Here is a 22,862-nt window from a genome sequence, read left to right as displayed (position 1 = left end):
TGCCCCGAGGGGAGGCCGAGCCCTTTCCTGTCGGAGCCGGTGGAGCCGGGAGGACCCGCGGCCGCCGACGCCCAGGACCGTCCTCTTCGGGCTGCTCCGCGCTTGGCGAGCTCCAGGCCGGGAGTGAAACGCCCGCATGGCGCAGACGGGTGAAGCCGGAGCGAGTGCTCCACAGCCGGCACCGGGACTTTCACAGGCCCTTGCTCACCTGCTGCTCCGCATGTTCATGCTCGGATACGGGGGCGAACGCTGCAGCCCGAGGGGGCGATGAAGGGGCTCAGGGACGAGGCACGAGCTGTGAATAAGCGCGTTGAGGTGATGGCTGGGCGGGCCCTGCGATCGGGGGAGCCTCGGGGGGCCCGGACCTGTCCCGGCTCCGCACACACGGGCTCCCGCGCCGGCGCACCCAGCCCGGTGAGCCCCGGTTGGGAAGGACGGGCCGTGCAGCGCCGGCTGCAGTCGTGCTTGTGAATCAGTTACCTTCTCGTTCCCCAAGTTCACAGAATTCCCACCAAACACCTCTGCTGAAGGACTAGGCTTTTACTCGTAAGTGGCAGTTACTCACGAATAAACTTACTTGGCCATAAATGGAACCTGAGATTTAACTTCAGGCATCCACCTGGTTTTAGTCTAGGCCAAATACAGAGATCTGACATAACTTATTTTCTTCTATTCCAATGGCTCCAGCTCTTGGCATCAGCAAGCACTGAGTAGGCTCGCCACCCCGAGTGGAGGCATGGCTGGCACCACGGGAAGCCACGGGTGGCGAAGTAGGGAGGAGTAACAGCCATCCCACAGGAAAGCCATCCTTGGTTGGACCCAGTGAACTGGAAGCAGCATCAAAAGTACATCAATCCCTCAGATGACACACTCCACCCATCAGTGCAGCCACAGGAGAGAGTGAATTCAATCCAAATGGTTATTTATTCTAAAACTGGAAGCTACTGTGCCTACATATTCGCCAGAATGTTGTAATGAGAACAGGGGAGGAAAAAGTTACAGATGTAAACAATGACACAGTTACATTTTTAAAAAATGGTAAAACCCTTTTTTACTGGCCACTTCCAAGAATGCTTTACAGGTTGTGCAAAAACATTTACAGGCTCCATGTGATGTTTGTTTTTCTCACAAGCTTTTCCATCTACAACTACAACAGAGGTCTGATAAAACACTAAACAAACCTAAGGAAACAAGGCTAGGAGCCCTTCTGTTCATCCACATTTGCCCCCTTAACATTGTTTTTTTTTATAATAAAAAGACAAACAAAACCCAGACATCTAGTGTTGCTGTGAGTGATCTCGGATTAAACCAACAAGGACATGGCAGTTTCACTTTCCACCCACCTAGAAAAACAGCCTTTTTTTTTTAAAGGTGACTTTCTAGTGTCAAAATTTAACAGCAAGTACCTCCCCTAATCCTCCCTCCCCCCAAGAAACCCAAAGGGGCAGAGTTTATCCCCCTGGCCCTGAGGGCCCAGCACCCACAAACCATGTCATAGATTACAAAAGGATGCTACTTGCTGGAGGACTAGATATTTCGAAGGGGGTGGCAGTTTCTGCCTCAGATTTAATTTTCTATTATAACATGATCTTGCCCTAAGAGAATTTCTTTGGGGTTCAGTTTTCACCTCCTTGCCCTGATACTATGAGCAAAGCTTCTCAAAAACTCCCTTAATAATAAAAAGTTAGTGGGTTACAGAAAAGTTCATGCAGTCACTTCACCCACTGCCACACACAAATCCATTCGACGGCACTACAAAAGCAGTGTCCAGAGGACACCATGAGCAAGCAGTTACTTCCTATCAGCCCCCCATTCCAGCCTGGGGGTCAGAGGTATTTGTGGGACAGAAGGGTGTATCACAGACGGGCAACTAGAGGGCCAGAATGAGAGCCTGCAGACCTAGAGAAGGGCTGCATGGTGGTCACAGTGGGAGAGGGAGAGAGATCAAATCTCGGCACAAAGTTTTAAACAGAGAACTGCTCAGGTGAGGAAATGGAAGTGAAGCTTTTTCTAGTAACACAACCCAGGGTCTTTCCTCACCAGGAAGCGCTGCAACACGTGGTATTGGCTGAAGAAGCTCTTGGCGGACTCCATGCTGAGCTGCTGAGCGGGAAGATGAATTAAAACTGAAGCTACATATTCAAAGAGCATTCCCATATCCCACCCATAGCCTTGAACCCGGGCACCTGAAGCTGTTAAGAATTGGGAGGGTGTTGGTAAAGTTGCAAAGACCATCCCAACTGAAGTCTCCTGGCTAGAGGCCTCTCTGGGGACACGCAAGCAAAGCACCCCAGAAGGAATCCTGTTTCAAGAAGCCAGGAAGGGGCGCTCCCTTTCATGCACACATGACACACACATTCACACTCTCCCCAAGTTGCAGCAGCCCCACTGAGCTGCCTCCCCCCCCACCCGCCCCTTTCTATTCACTTTCTACCTGTGTATCAAAAAGACCAGCGGGCTCGTGCCCTCCATACTGTATAAAATAGTTGCTATTCTCAGCACCTGGGCCTGCTAGCCCACACCACAGGATTCACTATATACACATCCTGCTGCCATGAGAAGAATCCTGCTTCATTTCTGTGTGAGCGGAAACCCTGAGAAACGTTCCTTCTCTTGCACTGTAAGAGGACAGACACTCTAACAGAGATGATTTCAGAGACTTCATGCCTATCGCAACCTTGGAAGACAGAGGACAGACTGACAATCACAATCTTCAGGCTGAGGCCTGCAACCCCATTCTCCCCCAAGACTTGATGGGAACTCATTAATGGGTACGTAGAGGGTGCAAGCTATTCTGCTCTGTGAACAAGCACAGTCCCCTGCCTCCTCAGCCTGGGAATCCTATATAATAGAACCACCCAATTGGTAGTCTCCAGGCCTCAGCCAAACAGCACACAGGCACAGGAAAGTGGAGACAATGCCACTCTGGCCTCCCAGCCCACCAGACCAGATATCCCAAGAGGGAAAGGTTGGTAAAGAAAATACAAACGGTTAGTTGGTGCAAGTGATTGATAAGAGCCAATCGTTTATTTCACTGCCCCAGTCACAAGCTCTCCCTCTGTCCCACTCCTGCCTGCCACGGAGAGTGCCCTCACACGCTTGCTTGCTTGCTCACCCTCCACTCCACCTCCTCACTCTCCCTCACGTGGCTGCGCTCCTGCTGCCTTACAGTGTTAAAGGGTGACATTTTCAGTCCTTCTCCTGTCCAACTGCAGGGTATAGGACAGGCAGCCCTAGTGCTGCTTTCTGAGCAAATGTTTTTGATTACAAATATCTAACTAGGTTTGAAATGTTTTATAGAATAAGACAATATTCTTTTCAACAAACTTTAAAAAAAATGTACAGTTTTGTTGTTTGTTTCCACCTCCCCCCTCCCCCACCCTTGCTTGCGCACCCTCCCTCCCACCACCCCTCCCCGGCAGCTCAGCCCCACCCCGACAGCCCCTGTTTTCCTTGGTTGTGTTTTTGGGGATGGCTGGCACCCCCAGAGATTCAGCTTCATGGCTGACAGGTGACAAGGGCAGAGGCTTCACCGATACCCTTGGTAACCGTAGTAGTTCCTGTAGTATCGGTCTCTGTCCTGGGGGTGGTGGTAGTAGTAATTCTGCCACTAGAAGAGAGGGGAACCCCGTCACCTGAGGCCACAGCTGGCTGAGGACCAAGAGGCATGACACTCAGCCCCTGGTCCTGCCCCCCTTCACCCTCTCTATGCCCAGAAGATACTTACATCCCGATTGTACTGTCTGTAATAGTCTCTGTATCTGTTGTACTCATAATCTCGACTATAGAAGCGATCATAATCTCCCCGGTATCGATCGTAGAAATTACGATAACCCTGAGAAAGGAGAAAGAGGAGTGAAGATTTATGGGTTTCCAGTACCACGATCCACTGCTATCCCCCATCTTAAATGAAACACATCTCGGCTTGATTTTATAACAGACTTAATCTTCCCAGGATAAATCCTTCCAGAGGAACACATTAAATGGGCACAAGCTAAGCCCTGAGAAAACAGCCCAAACCACTCTGCTCCCCCAAGCCAATAGGAGTGCTAGCACGGCCCAGAGGAGGAGCAGAAGGAGAGCTGCACTCACCCCTCTGTTTCCAGACTGCCCCCAGTACTGCTGCCCGTAGGCCCGGTTGTCGTAGCCTCGGCGCTGCCCGCCCACTGGAAGAGAAATGGGAGACCGCGCTCAGACAGCTGGCGTGGGGTCCTGGCTCCATGGCTGAGTGGAAATCAGAAAGTTGGGGCCCAAGGCAATTCTGGGAGAATAGGAGGCCTGCTTCTGTCAGGCTCCCACAATGTTAATTAAAGCACTAGCCAGGATCTTTCAGAAAGTCTGAGGGGGAAAGGCAGAGGAATAGCGACACAAGAAAACCAAGCCACCTTGCTTTTGAAGCTCCCCAATTTCTGCAAGACATTTAAGATGACAAAAAAATACTTGGCAGAATAAGAAACATCAGTAAATACTGCCATTCACAGAACCACTGACTTTCAATCCTGGAAGGGATCTCAGAGGTCAGATAACCCCGACCCATCATCTTAAACAGACGGAATGAAGTCTAAGTGACAAACTCCTCCAGGGTAGGCACTGTTGGCATTCCCAGTGCCTAGCACCTAACAGGCATGCAAACATTTTGTTGACTTACTTGCAAACACACACACACACACACACACACACACACATTTTTAAAGGGCAGTGAATGCACAGTGGAAGGTTAACTGACAAGCTAGACATTCAAGATGGATATTAATTCCACTAGTAGCCTAAATTACTTTGTAACCCCCCACATTACTGCATAATGCATTCACTTTCTGCTCCATATGGTTGGGCTGACCCACTCGATAGAGCATTAAGGAAACTTAAAGTGAGAATCCAATTTCACTGCACAAACCCTTTAGAAAAGCTCCAACAGTGAAGTGGGAAACCTACATATACAAGTGAAAACTAGACAAACGAGAAGGCTCAAGCATTGCTTTTCACAGAAGCAAATATTCATGCTGAAAAAGAACTCCCTTTTACTGAAGGATTATGGAAAAAGCACAAGAAGCTGGGGTTAAAGCACACAGGAAGAAATACGCTCCATAAAGAAGTCACTTCCTTATTCCTGGTTAGTGACTTGACTTGGTTTCCTTATGGATCCTGCTCAGCACAAAGCACAGACTGGGGTCAGGGGCTGGCTGGCCCCCGGGACTCACCATAGCCTTGGCCTTGGCCTCGGCTTCGGTTCTGCCGGTTGCGCTTGTTTCGATTGTTCCGGCGGTTTGTCCGTTTCTCAGAGGGGGGCAGCAGCTTCCTTGCCTCCTCCTTGTACTTAGTGACAAGAGGCTGAGCTTCGTCCTTCTCCAGCTCCCCATATGTCACCTCATCCATGTAGTCGCATTTTTCAGGCAAAGAGAAGTTGGCTGTAAGAGTAAGAGAGAAACTTGTGGGCCTGAAAAGTGCATAGATGGGTAAGAGCTCATTATAAAAACGATTACAGGAAGAATAGATTTCCTAAGCTCCTCTACTAATGCACAAAAACGTGCTGGTACTTTATCTATCAAAGGCTTCCCCTAAATTGTAACAGCCACAAGCAAAGGGCTACTGTAAGTGGTAGATGGACAAGTTCTCAAGTGATCCATAATAAATTAGGGAGTCCACTGGGTTAAGGTTTCTTATCAGGACAGAAGCGGTAGCCAGAGGCAAAAAGTAACTGAGAAAGTTTTGGTGTTGGTTAGATAAGACGCTAAGAAATACAAGTTTAGAGGCCGAGTCCCAGTGGAACGCAGTTCAATGTGGGGCTCTCTTAATTCTTAGATGAATCCAGTGAACCCTCTTGAACTACATTCCTCCAACCGCCTATCAGTTATGGGCTGCATAGTTCTTTCTGTCTAAACGCGGACAGTCTGGCTCTTAGATGTGCAAACGGCTCCATCCCTGGGTGTTAAAATCACACCCTGAAGGGAACAGCAGGAAGTGAGATCGATCAGGACAGGTAATCCCGCCTCACAGGGCTTTGCTACTAGGCTTTGTGTTGCATTAAAGGTTTCAGGCTCTGACCAGAAACCAAAATAAGCAAGCCCGATGTGTTATCGGAAATCAAGACATGATGGGATCATTCAATCCAACCACTATATTTTAATTTGAATCATAATACTCCCCCCAGAATATAAATTTAATAAAGCAGAGCTTCCTTTCATTCACAATTGCCCTACACCTAGAATAGTGCCAGGCAAGTAGATAGTTGATGTACTGACTGCTGGGTAACTGACTCAGTGAAGCCTCCGCCGTGAGTTTTAATTGCCCTGAGGTCAATCACTATTGTGTCTTGTCCAGAATGACCAGGGAGTGAGTGCTGCTCCTTCCACTCTGCTTCTTCATTTACCTACAAGCGCTCACATCCATTCATTTCCTCTCCAGGGTTACATGTTAGGTGTGGAGAATCCCTCCAGGGGCTGAGAGCCCTACTGAGGTGTGTGCTGACCGAGGCTAGGTGCCTGACTTGCACACTTTCCGCCCACCTTTCATCTCCAGCATGATGGACTCAGGCACATCATCGCCCTCCACTTCCTTCCTCCACTCCAGCCTCTGCTTCCAATCCTCCTCGCTAGGGACAACCACCACCACTTTCCGAGAGAACGTCTTAAACAGCAACAGTTTCCGCCGTTGGCCAGAGTTGTACACGTTACACTAGGGACAAGAGGAATAACAGATGTTTTAGGAATAAAAATCAAATTCAACGAAAACACTTATTGAGCATCCTTTACAAATGAGGCACCAGATTAGGAGTCTTATACATACAATCTCCTTTGATTCTTTAAACTCTACAAGACAGATATTATTGGGTTTTGCACATCAGAAAATCGAGACTCATTGAGGCCAAGATTTGTCCAAAGAAGGTAACAAACCTGGCAAGTGGGGGAGCCAGGAACCCAAAGGAGCTCTAACGCCCTCTCCCCGGCCTCGAGGACATGCCTCCTAGTCTGGGCTCACGTGCTCTCTGGTAGAGCACGAACGGAACACCCACCATCTCTGAGTTCAAAAGATATTACAACATACAACCTTTTGGTCATAATTAAGTAAACTGATTCTGTTCCTTAACTCAGTATCTTTCTACAAATGCATCCCACTTTAACTCTGAGCAATTGTATCAGATTAAATGGATGCCAAAATTTTCATCTTTGGATTTTCTGTAAAGTGAGGTTGCTTCTGAATGTCTGAAAAATACCTGATCAAGAATGAAGTTCCTCTTTGTCCGGGAAGCAATCTGGACCAGTTTGCTAAGGCACTGGGAGGCTTGCTGAACTAAAAGGTCTCGGCTTTTGGGGTCCATTTCTGGCTCCTCAAGCCCCTTCATCTGATGAGTTTGAGAGGAAAGGAAGAGAAATGCAAGAAGTTATACAGCAAGTTAAAGCCTAAGAGTCATAGGTTTCTTTAATGCCACCAAAGCTGTCACATCAGTTCATTCCTATTCCTCAGTGCCATGAATGTTGTCCACTTTATGCAGGAGTCACTTCTAGTCTTAATCTGAATATATTCCAGATTTTATCATCTTTCAGAAATATGACAACACAGCAAAGAAGAAAAAAAGCCCTCCCTTTAACATGTGCTGGTATGAATTCATTTCTCTGTGTTGTTAGACACTCGAAAGACTAACTCCACTGGGAAAGGTTATAGGAATATCTTGATACCCCCAAAGCAATTACCCAGTTGACTAACCTCCCCCAGCAACTCACCCTCATTTGATTGAGGACAGTCTCAGCTCCCAGGACATTGTATCTTTTCTCAGGGTTTTCTTTTGAGTATTTCAGTGCCCACTGAGTCTTTCCAGATCCGGGCAGTCCCACCATCAGAATCACCTGCAAACAAACAAAACCAGGAATACCATAAAAAATAAGCACGGGTCATGTTTAAAAGCCCACTTTAATAATACCCTCCCGTGCCCCAGTTCAGTAGAACTTTGAGAAGAAAAGCTGCCCCCCCCCCGCCCCCACAATCACTGTACAGCAGGAGCACTAAGCCTTTTGCACACTGTGTTGCACACCTCACACTCCTCTATGGTCTTCGGTGGGACTGCAGTGCGCACACGCTCCTCAACAGGCACAGCATGGATGAACACAAACTCTTCTGGTGGTGGGAAGAAGGGCTCCTCCTTCTGACCAAAATTCAATTCTACAACACAATTTTTGCAGAGGACATGGGGTAGGAGTGCCCGGTCTGCCAGGGATTCCTTGTTGATCCGGAATGCCACACCAAGGTCTTCTCCATTCTTAGAAAAGGAAAGTTCTACTTCTTCAGTCTCAAAATTCTACAGTGACAAAAGACAAGAGCACTTATGGGCTTATAGGGTCTGAGGTTGCTTGAATCTTACAATTTAATCTTTAAGCAATGCATCAAATACATAAAATACAGCAACTAATGGGAAGGGAACTGAATTCCCAATGCCCTCTACCCTCTCCCTGCTGTGCATCCACAACTTTCAGGAGCACTTACAGCAAAGCAGCCAATGACATCATTCTCCCCAAAAGTCTGGCCAAATTCCTCAAATTGCCCATTCTCTGCCTTGAGTCCTCGTCCATCAAAACCGTAAGAGAATTCATCCTCACCTAGAATAGTGAACAAATTAGTTACCTACACCCAAACTTCCCATGAGTAAGCAATATGGCAGCAAACATGAATGATGAAGTTAAAGTAACGTTACCAAGCTGTGGGTGGGAAAAATCAACAGACCATCCGACTCGAAGGAGAGAAACCTCTGTGCAGCCTTCTTTCATTGGGAGATTCTGGGTTACCTGGCCAGGTCAGAAAAAACCTCTCAGATACTCGGGCCAACTCAGAAGCAAAGTTTCTTAAAAAACAAGATATTTATTTCTTTAATCCTCACCCAAAGATATGTTTTTATTGAGTTTAGAGAGGAAGGGAGAGAGAGAGAAACATCAATCAGTCACCTCCCATATGTACTCTGACCAGGAGTCAACCTAGGTATGTGCCCTGACTAGAAATCAAACCTACAACCCTTGTGTACAGGATAACACTCCAACCTACTGAGCAACAAGGCCAGAGCAAGACAAGATTTTTATACAAACTAAAAATGACAACTATCATAACTTAGCATCAGAATAATAACTGCCAATGAACTTAAACCAAAGCCCTGGGAAGAGACAATTTCTTGATTACTGGAGCTAAGGCTATCGTTGAAGTGTGTAGTACCTTTTTCTGCACTAATGAAATACTGGTGGGCAGGAGTCCAGTACATAGTAGTTTAATCAATAATTTAATAAATGAACGGTCTCAATGAGCTGGACATACTACCTTGGCCTCAAAGCAGACTTTCCCCTTTGTCACTCCATAAGTACTCCTTGCCCCAGACCACAGGGTAGGGAACTTCTCTGAGAAAAGTGGCTGCCCTCCATAGCCGTCTTTGCTCACTTGAAAATGGAGATCAGAGGTATCTGTTAAGAAAGAAGCAATCCATTAATACTTATGTGCCACCAATAGCACACAAGTATACTCAGTTATCAAGAATGCATACAAAATCTCTCATATGCTACATCTCTTAAAATTTGCAGGCCATGAAATTTTAATCTCCAAAATCACTTCTGATTGGTTAAAACCCCAAACTGCCTGCCTTATACATACACGTGTCCAGGTTCACAAGAGTTTGATCTTCCTCCTCCTCTTTTGCCTCTTCTTCAGGGGGTGGTGGAGACTTTGAGCTACACGAGTAAGAGAAAAGCAGATACAATGTAACCAAAGCCCTCACTTAGAGAGGTGTCTGCAGGACATTGTCTGTTTTAAACTATAGCGAATATAAATTCCAGCAGACAGCTGCTTTCAGTAAACGAGAAAAGGGCAACAGGAGCTTTCAGAGTAGATTCGATCTAAAACTTATGCCTATAAAACCTATTCCATTTTTAATCCACCCCTTTCCAGACTCTCCAATCAACACCAGGTACACCAAGATCAGCGCAGACACTCCCTCCAAGGGAAGGGACTGTTTCCCTCACCGGCTGTGGTAAGCCTCCTCTCGGAATTCATAGTAAGCTCGGCCATGTTCATCCTTCTCATCCCGCTGTCTCTTTACCCCCCGCCGCTCACCATCTGAGCCTGCTGGTTTTGACTTTTCACTATCTTGGTCATCTCCTACAAAAAGGAGGGAAAGAAAATCAGCAGTTTTCATATTGGAGTGTAGAATAAGCTCAGAACCAACAGATACTAAAGGGGGATCTGAGTATCTGTTTCATCAGAATAGCCAAGTTAATCCCACTGCATCCACAGAACGTTTTATTTCCAAAGATCATCTTCCTACATTGGCTGAAATTGTATTTATGTTTTTAAAGTACACTATGGACTAATTACAGTCAAGCAGTAGACAAAAATTGGACAATTTTTGCATTCTAAATTTATCTGCTTAAATCGGTCAAACTTGCAGCTTTCCCTAACAGTGTGACATAAAAAAAAAAAAATTCATGGGTTAATTTAATTTTGATTCTTGATAGTCAGATTTGGATTTAAGCTAGACACAAACTATTTTCCAACACTTGCCCACAGCTTCATGATATAGAAGCCTCAATTTAGAAAAACAAGGGGTTTGCCTTTCCAGCTTTAAAATGCACAGCCATCCACGGATTTACTTATATAGCAAGTGGATACAGGTGCATGACACAGAGCTGTATTTTTATAGTGGATTTTTACTGAAAGTTGCGAGAGCAGAACCATTCATTCACAAGAGGCATATCTTTTAATTCTGCATCATTACTGCACATAATTTGGGGGCAGAAAGGTGCTATCAGATATTTAGCAACATTCTTTATTAGAGGAAAAAAACAACTCAGGAGTTTTTCCTTCGGCCTCTGTAGTTTTCAATACAAAGGTTTTTAAATAATAATTTAAGGCAGTCCTTTATTCTTTAACCTTTTTTATTTTATTGTTCCCCATCGCCATTTATCCCCTCTATGCCCTCTTCACCTCCCTCCACCTCTTCCTCAACCTCTTTTATCTGCTATTTGGGGTACACATTATGTCAAAGGTTATGTAATGGGATTGTTGTTCCAGGACGTAGGCAAACAATCTTCAAGTTGCACGTGATTATTGTAGAATGGGTTCCAATTAATACCACGATACTAAGTAGCCACCCAAACAATGTATTAAGACAGGCACTAAGGCGGCAACCCGCTTCACAGTAAGACTTAGAAGCGGCTCTAGGCTCTAGTCCTCCTCACACGACAGATAGTTATGGGTCAGCTTAACCATCCAATTACTTCAAAGGAAGGCAGGTGACTAACTCCCGGGGGCAACTTTACACATGCTCTTCCCCAGGGTTGCTTGATGGATCCACCACCACCTCAAGCACTTCAATTCAGTTCATCAGGGGCCTGAAACGTAAAAGGCTAAGTGTGCACCCATTACAGATATGCCCGCCCTTCCACTCAGTGGGAAGATGACATTTCCATCATAATACAGGCCAGGGAAAAGCCCCCGCCAGGTAACTGACTTATCATTCTCAATGCACTGGACAAGACCTCTCTTCGCTAGTTAACTATTAAACTCGACGCCGTCACCCACTGGCTGTGCCCTGCTGCTGCCTGCGCAGGGGCAAGGGTAGATCGCCAGATTCTGCGTGGCTCAAGCCGTCCCACTGTGCGTCTGTCTGATGGATCGACCGCTGACGGATTTAGTTACTGCTTCATATTTTTATGGCGAAAAAGCCAGCAGCCAGCCCAAAGGCCAAAGCCCCCAACAGTCGGTCGGTCTGGCTGTCCGTGGGGCTACCCACGCTCCGTGCATTCTCGGGTTAGGACACGGTAACCAGCGCCGTGGGGGCTGCTCCACAGGTAGCTCGCGAGCCGTCCGCACGCAGCACCGCTCACGTCCATCCACCACCACCAACCCACCCAGTTAGGCAGGAACCTCCCTCCTGCTGAGCGGGGCCACCCGAGGCGGCCAAACCCCCCAGAAAGGTGCGGGGGGAATAAAAGCCACCTCCCCTGGGGAATCCCACCCAACGGCGAAGGGAACCTTGCACTCCAGGCAGTGAGAACAAGGGATCGGACCCCGGGGTGCAAGGCTGGGCGCCTGGGACGAGGGCGCACCCGGCAGGTCGGAGCCGCGCTCCGCTGCCAGCACCTCACCCTGTTCCTCTGCGGCCTTGTCACCCGGCGCCTCGGATCCCGGCGTCTCGTCCCCGCTGCGCTCCTCCGGCTCCTCTTCTTCCCCTTTGCCGGTGCCCTGCTCTTCGCCACCATTGACGCCACCTGACTCGGCCGCGGCCTCCTCAGCCGGCTTCTCGGAAGCATCGGGCTCGGGCTCGGGCTCGGCCTCGAGCTCGGGCTCAGGCTCGGCCTCGGCCGCGGCCTCCACGGCTGCCTCCTCCGGGGGCTCCGGCGGCGGCTGCGAGGCCTGGTCCGAGGCCTGGGCCGGAGGTGGCTCTTCGTCCTCGTCCTCAAGCAGCGCCTCCTCGTCCTCCTCCTCCTCTTCGTCCTCCTCTTCGTCCCCGCCCGGGCCGCCGCCCGACGCGGCCACAGGCCGAGGCTCCGCCTTGCAGGCCCCGCCGGGCACGGCCCCGCCACCACCGGCCTCGTCCTCGAGCATCTCGGCGTCCAGCGCCTCCTGCAGCCGCTGCGCCAGATCCACCTTGAGGCCGCGCGAGTCCAGGCCGCGCCGCTGCAGCTCCGACCGCAGCTCGGTCACTTTCAGCCGCTTCACCTCCATTGCCGCCGCCGCCTCCTCCGCCTCCCGCTGCCTCCTCCCCTGCGAACCGACGACCGAGCACGACCGCGCAGGCGCCGCCGCCGCCCGCCTCCGCTTCACGCGCCAGCACTGAGCCCGCGCGAGCGAGCGCACGCACGGACGCACGCAGGCGGCGAGGGCCGCGCGCAGCCTCTGCGGCGGTTCTCCTTTCGGCTCCCCTCCCCTTCGCAGCCCCGGGAGCCCGAAACAACGGAGCGGGGAACTATTTCCCGGCCTGCAGCCTCTTCCCTCTGTTACCAGCCGCGGCGGGCGCGCGCCGAGGACGACGGACTTCCCTCCCTTGGCCTCCCGCCCCCTCTCACGTACTGGCCAATCGCCGCCGGCGTTCCGCTGCGCAGCCGCACGGGAGCCGGAGACGGGCGAGACTGGCTGCCGCTCAAGTGCCTCGTAGCATGGAGGCGTGTGCGCGCCCTTCTTTCCGTACTTCCAGCGGAGAATCGCGCAGCCGCCCGGACCTCCCTCCCCTGCCGCACGCCCCTCCCACCCCGCCACCACCTTCGCTCGGTCTGACTTCCAGTCGCACTTTCGTCTTGGGGCTTGCTCACCGGGCGCTTTTCCTGTCTAAGCAGGCAGCAGCTTCTTCGCAGTTAAAAATAAAAGCCAGAAGGGAAGTTGTTGCGACGTGAAAGCCTCCTAGTAATCGTCTTTCTGACTAGTAAACCAAAGGGCTCTCCAAAACCAAGAAATACAGTAACCTCTTGCTCCGCCCCAACCCTCCATTTCTACCTAGCAACAGATGACCGAACCTCGCCTTGTAGCTAGGCTATTGGCCAACTTGAATCTTCATCTGCAATTTTGATTGGTCATCCGTGGTAGTCCGAATGTTTCCAATTGGCGAAGCTGCCACGGCCTCCCCTCCCCCCCGTTGGTCCGCAGAGGAAGCTGGAAAGGCGGGGTCGTTTCTGCGGGATTACTTTTCTGGGGCCGCTCCTGATTGGGCGGCGTGATGCGATGCGCGCGACCCTTTAGACAACAAACTGTCAAGGGACTGGACCCTGTCCTCTGGGTGCTCCCACCCGTAATCGGAAACCCAGGGGCAGACTTCCGGGCTAGGGCCCTTGCAGAGGGCAAGGGGTGGCCGCGGGGCTCGGGCCACATTCGCCTGGGTTTCCCAGCTCCGGGCACCGACATCAACGAATGCTCCTTGAATATACGTGCGAATAAAGAGCCGGGACGGAGGCAAGTCCTTTAAACTTCTCTGAGCAGTTGTCCCCGCCTACTTTGTTCCACTTCCAGGTCAGGGAGGTGTGTCCCCAAGAAAGGAGGAAGCAAATTCCGCCGGCGTTCGCACGCCTGCCGCAGTTCCTAGCGAGGCCTTTGCGTTTTCGGGGTCTCCTGACTCCGGAGCAAGCACTTACTCTCCGGCTTTACTGTCCCCACATCCTCTCACTGACTCGTTTCCTGCTCCACTAGAGGTCGGGAATACCTCAGAGGAGGGAGGGGGGGGGGGGAGGCTGTAGCAGAAACCAGCAGAGCTCGTCCCTGGAGAAGGGCAGTTTCCTGCCTGCACTCGGCTCCCAAAGCAGTAATTTTGCTCCCACCCGCAGAGCTTCAGTTGCCCTCTCGCTCCCCAGTTCCGCAAGACCCCTGGGCGGCGGAGTCATGGACAAGCGCCTGCAGGAGGCTCAGCTGTACAAGGAGGAAGGGAACCAGCGCTACCGGGAGGGCAAGTACCGAGATGCTGTGAGTCGGTACCATCGCGCTCTGCTTCAGCTGCGGGGTCTGGATCCCAGTCTGCCCTCCCCGATACCCGACCTGGGACCCGAGGGCCCGGCTCTCACACCTGTTCAGGAAAGCATGCTGCACACCACCCAGACAGACTGCTACAACAATCTGGCTGGTAAGAACAGGGCCGAAGGGGGGGGGGGTGGTAGGGGAACCAGGCAGGTACCCCCAAATCTGTGAACATTGAGAAAACACACTGACGGGCTTTCCTGCTGTCATCTAGTTATTCTGCCAAGAATTGAAATATCTGTCCCCTGGCCGGGTAGCTCGGTTGGTTAGGGCGTGGTCCTGATAAGCCAAGGTGGCAGGTTCATGCCAGGTCAGGGCACCTACAAGAAGTAACCAGTATAACCAATAATGCATAAATAAGTGGACAACAAATCCATCCCCCGCCCCTCTCTCTCTCTCCCCATTGCTTTCTAAAATATGTAAATAAAAGTTTAAAATCCTTTATCAAATATAGACATATCTACTTTCCCCCCCAATTTATAGGGCTCTAATTGAGGTTCTGCAGAGCAGTAGTTCTCAAACATCACCTGGAGGGTTTGTTAAACACAACTCCTGAGTCTCACCCCCAGAGATTCGGATTTAATGGGTCCCTGGTGGTGCCTACTATTCGTTTGCATGTTCTAACCGAGTCTCTGGTGATGCTGATAGATTTAGGAAATTCTGCACGCAATGGAGAAAATACCGAGTTTACATTGAAGGGAAGGCATTTAAAAAACAACAACACATGTTTTTATTGATTTCTGAGAGAGGAAGGGGGAGAGAGAGAGAAACATCAATGATGAGAGAGAATTATACATCCATTGCCTCCTGCAAGTCCCCTCTGGGGACCGAGTGGGAAACCCAGGCATGTGCCCTGACCAGGAATCGAACAGTAACCTGGTGCCTGAGTCCACGCTCAACCCCTGAGCCATGCCAGCTGGGCGGAGGGAGACTTTAGGTCTGTTCTGTGGAAGGCAAACTAACCATGGAGCTAATTAAATTATTCTAATGTATATTAAAATATTCTAACAGTCCAAGTTGAGGCCATAGAAATATTGAATTATTGGTAGTAGTTTTTACACTTTGTTATAGTTTTTTAAAAGTGATTTTTTTTTTACTATAATACTCATCAGCTATGATTTGGTGAAAATCTAGCTTTTTTTTTTTTTTTTTTTTTTTTTTTTTTTTTTACAGTGCATGTTCAGTGCTACTCTTGGGAACAAAAATAGGAATTAAGGTAGTTAATGTTTCAGTTCAACAATTATTTATTGGGTGCCGAGGCCTCCTGCTCTCATTGAACATGTATTCGAGTAAGGGAGATGGACAATTAACAAAAAAGTAACATAATTTTTAGAAAATGGTAAGTGCTGTGGAAAATAAATAAAGCAGAAAATGGGGATAGTGGGTGCCACAGGCATGCCAGTGTTCACTTTTAAAGAGGGGGGCGTTGCCGAAACCGGTTTGGCTCAGTGGATAGAGCATCGGCCTGTGGACCGAAGGGTCCCGGTTTCAATTCCTGTCAAGGGCATGTACCTGGGTTGCGGGCACATCCCCCGTGGGAGATGTGCAGGAGGCAGCTGATCGATGTTTCTCTCTCATCGATGTTTCTAACTCTCTCTCTCTCTCCCTTCCTCTCTGTAAAAAAAAAAAAAATCAATAAAATATATTTAAAAGAAAAAGAGGGGGGCGTCAATTGAGGTGGCATTTACGAAATGCCCTGGGCAGACACTGTTTAAGCCCTTTACACATATGAACCTAGTTAAGAGTCACATGCCCTCCGAGGTAAATTTAAGGAAACAAACAGCTAGTAAGTGGTAGAGCTAAAATTAAATCTAGGCAATTCCTTTTTTTAAAAAAAAAATATCTTTTATTGATTTCAGAGAGGAAGGGAGAGGGTGAGAGAGATAGAAACATCAATGATGCGAGATAATCATCGATTGGATGCCTCTTGCACGCCCCCCACTGGGGATCAAGCCCACAATCCGGGCATGTGCCCTTGACCTGTATTGAACCTGGGACCCTTCAATCCGCAGGCCGATGCTCCATCCACCGAGCCAAGCCAGCCAGGGCTCTTTTTCTTTCTTTTTTAAAGTATATATTTTTATTGATTTCAGAGAGGGAGAGAGAGATAGAAACATCAATGATGAGCCCTAGCTGGTTTGGCTCAGTGGATAGAGTCTGCAGATTAAAAGGTTCCCAGGTTCCATTCTGGCCAAGGGCACATGCCCGGGTTGCAGGTTTGACCCTCCCCAGTAGGGGGCGTGCAGGAGACAGCTAATCAATGATTCTCATCATTGATGTTTCTATCTCCCTCTCTGAAATCAATGAAAAATAAAAAAATTATGACTCATTGATCGGCTGCCTCCTTACTGGGGATCGAGTATGACCATTTGGTGGGGGTGTTGGAGAAGGAATGCAAACATCAGCCCTGATTCTTGGTTCTCAGCACTGTGATGTAAATACTATGTTCAATTCCCACAATTCTTTGAGGTAAATTTAAGGAATTTAATAGGGAAACATTTATGAAATAGAGAAACATTTCAATTTTTTTAAAAATATGTTTTTATTTTTATTATTTTTTATTTTGTTGCTGTTAATCCTCATCCGAGGATATTTTTCCATTGATTCTTTTAGAAAGACTGGAAGTAAGGGGGAGAGCCAGCCCTTGAGATTCAAACCCGGGACCTTTCAGTCCAGGGGCTGAGCTTCCTCTCAACTGAGCCAAACCGGGTAGGGCTGTTTTTATTGGTTTTTTAGAGAGAGAGTAAGGGAAAGGGAGAGAAGATATAAACATCGATCAGCTGCCTCCTGCACACCCCCTACTGGGGATTAAGCCTGAAACCCGGACCTCTTGGTGCATGGGACAACGCTCAATCCACCGAGCCACACCGGCCGGGCAAAATTTCCCTTCTTAATAAGAAGGCAGAAGACTGACCTGATCAGTTGCCTCCTAAACAGACTTGTATTTTGAGGTGCCATCAAATCATCCAAGGGATGAGTCAAGTAATACCATTGAGAGAGATGATGATTTTGGAGTGAGAGTCCTTGGTACCAGTTCCACCTCATTCCACCTAGAAGCTGTGGCATCTTGGACGAGTTACTTAGCCTCTCTGAGCCTTGATTTCTTCATCCATTGAACTGAGGGAGTAACACATACCGATTTCATAGATTGGGTGAGAAGATTAGACAAGCACATAGCAAGGAAGGTGGCACCTGGCAGACACTTACATTTATTTGGTGGGTAAGTGAATGTGGTGATTCTGTGTTTGGTGCTGCCTTGAGTTGGCCAGTGGAATTTAGTATAACAAGGCCCTTCTCCCTCTTCTCTCTTCCTTCCATTTGGCCGCATTAGCCTGTCTCCTTCAGATGGAGCCAGTCAACTACGAACGAGTGAAAGAATACAGCCAGAAAGTCCTGGAACGACAGCCTGATAATGCCAAGGCCTTGTATCGGGCCGGAGTAGCCTTTTTCCACCTGCAGGACTATGACCAAGCTCGGCACTACCTCCTGGCTGCTGTCAACAAGCAGCCAAAAGGTGAGCGAGAAGGGGATGGAGTGGGGAGAACAAAGAAAATTGTCCTGTTAAGGGGGTAGCTGTGGAAGGGGTTTTTGTTTTATTTGTTTGTTTGTTTGTTTTTAATATGTTTTTATTGATTTCAGAGAGAAAGGGAGAGGGAGAGAGAGATGGAAACATCAATGATGAGAGAGAATCATTGATCAGCTGCCTCCTGCACGCCCTCCACTGGGGATCGAGCCCTCAACCCGGGCATGTGCCCTTGACCACAATCGAGCCTGGGACCCTTCATTCTGTAGGCTGACACTCCATCCACTGAGCCAAACTGGCTAGGGCTTGTTTTATTTTACTTTTTCAGATTTTTGAATAGATAATAATATATTCACATGGTTCAAAATTCAAAAACTATAAAAGTATACAATGAACAGGTCTTCTACATTTACATTCTTGTCTCCACAGAAAAGCAATATTGTATGTATATCCTCCAGAAATCTCTATGCTTAAATGGGCACACACATATCCCTCCTCCTCCCCCCGGTAGAAGAGATTTTAAGGCATTGTTTTCTGCCCTGGCCAGATTTTCTCAGTGGTTAGTGTTGGCCCTCAGACCAAAGGGTCACATACCTCAGTTGCAGGTTTGATCCCTGGCCACTGTGAATTAATAAAGAAATAAAACATAAGCCACTTGTTCATGTTTCTTACGTTCAAGTATATAGATTAACTGCCACCCAGGTATAGTATCTTTAGCGGCTCTGCTATGACAATAACTTTTTCTTCAACCTCCCTGTCATTATAAAATTAGCAACCAGCCCAGATGTGTATGAGATTTTTTTAAAAAAATCCAAAGTGATATTAATGAGATTTACTACTACATGGAGTAGTAATATTTTCAGATCTTAGATTTATGTTTAAAAATGGAAGCATGTTAACAATCTCCTCCTACCCTAAGGTGAGATTATGGTGTGTCTCTAATTGCCTTCTTCGCCCTCTTGTAAGATGCCAATGTCCGGCGGTACCTCCAGCTGACACAGTCGGAACTCAGTAGCTACCATCAGAAAGAGAAGCAGCTCTACGTGGGCATGTTCGGTTAACAGAGAAGAATGACGCTTCTCCACTTGGACTTCGGGGAAAGTCTCATCCAGTGAACCCGAGCCTTGCAGGAGACACGAGCCCCACACCTCTGATCCAGGTGTCTGTCTGCCTTTCTAGTCCTGCACAGACTCTGAACTACTTACACAGTCCGCCTTTGTTTTTTTGTCTGTCCATCTATATGTTTGTATAGCTTTTAATACATGGTATTCTTGGGGACATTTTCCCTGAGAATTACAACCAGAATATATTCATCACCTGTGTGTGGAATTAATCATAGATTCTAATGATGGATGTTGTCAGATGTATTCATACACAGAGGAGACGTTTAGCAGAGGATGAAGGAAGGATTGGCAGAGAGGAGTTTCTTCCTTTGTTTTCTCAGATGCCCAAAGCCAAAGTTAGGCCAGAAACTGGGCAGTATATTTCTTTTGTGAAACTAGACAATTACAAATTGGGCCCACATGTCTTAAAATGAAAGGTTTCAGTGCTCGCTTCGGCAGCACATATACTAAAATTGGAACGATACAGAGAAGATTAGCATGGTCCCTGTGCAAGGATGACACGCAAATTCATGAAGCGTTCCATATTTAAAAAAAAAAAAGAAAGGTTTCAAATTAAATTAATTCCTTATTTTTAATATTCCACACATATTCGGATTCTTCTTCCCCTACAAAAGTATCTGGTTCCTATTGTTTGGGTAATTTCTAGTCGTTGCTGTTGTTTGTATTCAGATCATTAGAGTAGACTTATTTAATTTTTCATTAAACTCTTCTATTCTAAGATCTCTGGAGTCAAGCATTTAAGTATTTATTTAATAATCCTTCCACCCTCGTGCTACAAAAACACCCAAGTAAAGCAGTTTAGTTTTTAATAAGTGCATTGCTATAGTATGCTTGTTTCTCTGAAACTTAGGAAAGACAGATTACTAAGTCTAGAAACAGTACCATGAACGAGCAGGATAAAAGCATAAATCTGTTCTCTACCCGTCACCTTGTATTTAGCCAGAGCCCAGTTCCCCTACAGAGGAGGGAAACCATGAGGAAGGGTTCTCCTTCCTTAGTTAGTGCCTTTTAAGTACCGTTTTCAAAACCTTCTGGAAGCTGTGCGGGAACCAGCGCAGGCTGCGGAGCTGATGCAGCCATGGCTCAGCAGGAGGCTCCATCCACCTTCCACTCACTTGTGAATAATGTCCACAATGTAGTTCTTTCTACAGAGTAGAGGAGACCGAATAGCACTGCCTCTGCTTTTGTGAGTGGAGCGAATAAGCCTGTGTCATCAGCCATCACATAGCCACCGACTGCAGAAAGAAACACCTTAGTCTTGCCAGACGTACCTAAGTTCTTCTCCCTTTATCAGTCACTCCCCATCTCCCAGTAAAATAGCTCCTCTTCGTGTCTCCCTGTTCCCTTCAATATTGCAACCATCAGCTTACAACACAAACTTCTACGAAATAATCTTTTTAAAAAAATATATGTTATTGATTTTTCACAGAGAGGAAGGGAGAGGGACAGAGAGCTAGAAACATCGATGAGAAACATCGATCAGCCGCCTCCTGCACACCTCCTACTGGGGATGTGCCCACAACCAAGGCACACGCCCCTGACCGAAATCGAACCTGGGACCCTTCAGTCCACAGGCCGATGCTCTATCCACTGAGCCAAACCGGCCAGGCCAAAATAATCTTAATGAATCCAAGGATAGAACTAACAAAAGTAGAATCTTTTATTCCTTTTCCAAGCCTCTTAACATTTCTTTTTTTTTTTTTTTAAATATATTTTATTGATTTTTTACAGAGAGGAAGGGAGAGAGATAGAGAGTTAGAAACATCGATCAGCTGCCTCCTGCACATCTCCTACTGGGGATATGCCCACAACCCAGGTACATGCCCCTGACCGGAATCGAACCTGGGACCTTTCAGTCCACAGGCCGACGCTCTATCCACTGAGCCAAACAGGTTTCGGCGCCTCTTAACATTTCTAAATCTAGATTGTTGACAAAACGTTGTCATGGTTGCATGTTTTGTTTGTTTGGGGCTGCTTTTGCTTTCTGATTTCATTCTGTTTGTGGTTTGTTTTTCAAGACAATGTTCCTGTGAGCTACCTTCTGTATCAATGAGGAAAAAATAAAACATATTTAAAAATGAATTTTGGAAAGTGACTGTACTCACCTTCTCATTAACGCTAAGAGACAAAGCGACCGGGCCCCTATTTCAGTCTTCATTGCCAAGGCCAGCGCCTAGTGGAGATGTTCATGAACAGGAAAGGGACACGGGCAGGCAGTCCGATTGGGGCTGGAGGAGGGCCGGGATGCCCACACCTGAAGGGCCCACCCAGAGGTACCACACCTCTGTCCTGAGAAGTGTGTGGAGGAGGATGCTCACCTTCAATCTGTGCAGGTTTCCACATGGGATTTCAGGGCTTGACGGAAGAGAAGCGTTCATGGAGGAGGTGACGGCTTACGCTCTGGCACATAGGAGACGGTTTTGAATAGTTTTCCAAACTCATACCTGCCCCTTTACAATTTTGCCAAAACCACATACTATCTATATTACTATTTATAGATGTAATTTAAATATGTTTTTTAAGGGAACCTTTGGACAGAGGGACATGTTAGATGATATTGGGATGTAAATAGCAAACTCTAAAGTGAAACCGTAAGACAAGTAACTCAATTTCCTTAATAGTAAATTGCAAGGAAAAGAGAGGGGACCTATAGAGTAAAAGTCTTAAGAGAAGTCAGCCAAATAAATGTGACTCTGCTTTGGGATTCTGATTTGAAAAAAACCACTAAAAGTTTATGAGACAATCAGGGACATCTGAACAAGAGTTATTGTCAGTTTTGTTGAGCATGATAATATATTTCATCTCTTTTTTCAACATTTCTTTTAGAAGTGCATACTGAAATTGCTTACTGATACAACTGGGAAGGAACTTTAGAGCACATCATACCATTTGTTAAAAATAAATAAAATGTTTTATAATAAACAAGTATATGTCAAAGTAAACCATATTGTAAGCATCGGCTTTGGAAAAATTATGATTATTTTAATTGATTTCAGAGAGGAAGGGAGAGGGAGAGAGAGACAAAAATATCCATGATGAGAAAGAATCATTGATCGGCTGGCTGCCTCCTGAACGTCCCATACTGGGGATCTGGGGATCCAGCCCGCAACCAGGGCATATGTCCTTGACCAGAATCGAACCTGGGACCCTTCAGTCCACAGGCTGACGCTCTATCCACTGAGCCAAACCGGAAAAGTTGGAACACCGAAATCCAATGTGAGGTGGGCAGAACTGGTGAGTTTTGTGACGCGGAGCTTGGCCATATGTCTGGCAACCGAAGAGGCATTAGCATTAAGTGAAGGCACAAAATAGCCAATTAGGAAAAGAAAGGAAATCCTAAACTAGAGATGAATATTTAAAGCAGGAGAGAAAACAGAGTCTGAAACTGAAGTCAGTTTATAGCTCAAACGCAAAGTAACTCCTCAGGGTGAAACTCTTAATAGGCTGGGGCCTGGCCTGGCCTGTCCCTCCAACCCCTCCACCCCCCATAAAAGGAGATTGATTTGGGCTCAGTAGAAGGAAGTATTATCCAATAATTAGAGGTCTCCAGCAATACCAAGAGGTTTCTTTTGGGGACACTCATCTTCCAAACAGGTTTAACAACTGAGAAGGAGGATCACAGCTGGACTAGAGTCTAGAGGAGCCAACCTGTGGTTCCATGAATCCATGGATGGGATGGACCATCAAAAGCCATGAAAACTAAAGATAATTCTCCTGAGCACACCTCCACTGACTGTCATAAGCTGATC

General features: G+C 47.5%; 2 protein-coding genes, 1 long non-coding RNA gene and 1 other non-coding gene across 5 annotated transcripts; 3 read left to right on the top strand and 1 right to left on the bottom strand.

Annotated features, from left to right (window-relative positions):
• The first annotated feature begins 56 nt into the window (after positions 1-56).
• Positions 57-1,180, top strand: LOC132241537 (uncharacterized). Its single transcript, XR_009454517.1, has 2 exons — positions 57-546; positions 688-1,180. It is a non-coding gene; the product is annotated as an uncharacterized LOC132241537 (long non-coding RNA).
• A 55-nt stretch (positions 1,181-1,235) lies between these two features.
• HNRNPUL2 (heterogeneous nuclear ribonucleoprotein U like 2) lies at positions 1,236-12,949 on the bottom strand. Of its 2 annotated transcripts, XM_059710392.1 has the most exons (14): positions 12,114-12,949; positions 9,990-10,125; positions 9,622-9,698; positions 9,295-9,434; positions 8,684-8,774; positions 8,476-8,588; positions 8,027-8,290; positions 7,719-7,841; positions 7,211-7,339; positions 6,504-6,672; positions 5,199-5,405; positions 4,093-4,166; positions 3,728-3,835; positions 1,236-3,610 (listed from the first exon to the last, which is right to left on the bottom strand). In XM_059710392.1, the coding sequence occupies exons 1-14, from the start codon at positions 12,691-12,693 to the stop codon at positions 3,530-3,532; spliced, it is 2,292 nt and encodes a 763-aa protein (XP_059566375.1). In that variant the 5' UTR covers positions 12,694-12,949; the 3' UTR covers positions 1,236-3,529. The 2 variants fall into 2 exon arrangements, 1 of the variants encoding a protein (XP_059566375.1); XR_009454516.1 differs by lacking the exon at positions 4,093-4,166 and having other exon boundaries at positions 3,567-3,610.
• A 204-nt stretch (positions 12,950-13,153) lies between these two features.
• TTC9C (tetratricopeptide repeat domain 9C) lies at positions 13,154-21,207 on the top strand. The gene is made up of 4 exons (XM_059710407.1): positions 13,154-13,911; positions 14,307-14,572; positions 17,798-17,980; positions 18,956-21,207. Exons 1-4 carry the CDS (start codon positions 13,679-13,681, stop codon positions 19,048-19,050), a joined length of 777 nt encoding a protein of 258 aa, XP_059566390.1. The 5' UTR covers positions 13,154-13,678; the 3' UTR covers positions 19,051-21,207.
• Positions 19,536-19,642, top strand: LOC132242505 (U6 spliceosomal RNA). The gene has a single exon (XR_009454669.1). It is a non-coding gene; the product is annotated as a U6 spliceosomal RNA (small nuclear RNA).
• Positions 21,208-22,862: the final 1,655 nt, after the last annotated feature.

Source organism: Myotis daubentonii, chromosome 9 (genome assembly GCF_963259705.1).
Source record: "Myotis daubentonii chromosome 9, mMyoDau2.1, whole genome shotgun sequence".
Lineage (NCBI taxonomy): Eukaryota > Metazoa > Chordata > Mammalia > Chiroptera > Vespertilionidae > Myotis > Myotis daubentonii.
This window is presented reverse-complemented; position numbering and strand designations above follow the sequence as displayed.

Coding starts and splice junctions, on each gene's coding strand:
- HNRNPUL2 (XM_059710392.1), bottom strand. CDS start 12,693: ATGGAGGTGAAGCGGCTGAAAGTGACCGAGCTGCGGTCGGAGCTGCAG. Junction 8,589..8,683: donor TTTTTCCCACCCACAGCTTG/GTAACGTTACTT, acceptor TCACTATTCTAG/GTGAGGATGAATTCTCTTAC. Junction 8,291..8,475: donor ATGTCATTGGCTGCTTTGCT/GTAAGTGCTCCT, acceptor TTGTCACTGTAG/AATTTTGAGACTGAAGAAGT.
- TTC9C (XM_059710407.1), top strand. CDS start 13,679: ATGCGATGCGCGCGACCCTTTAGACAACAAACTGTCAAGGGACTGGAC. Junction 13,912..14,306: donor AATAAAGAGCCGGGACGGAG/GCAAGTCCTTTA, acceptor CTCGCTCCCCAG/TTCCGCAAGACCCCTGGGCG. Junction 17,981..18,955: donor TGTCAACAAGCAGCCAAAAG/GTGAGCGAGAAG, acceptor CCCTCTTGTAAG/ATGCCAATGTCCGGCGGTAC.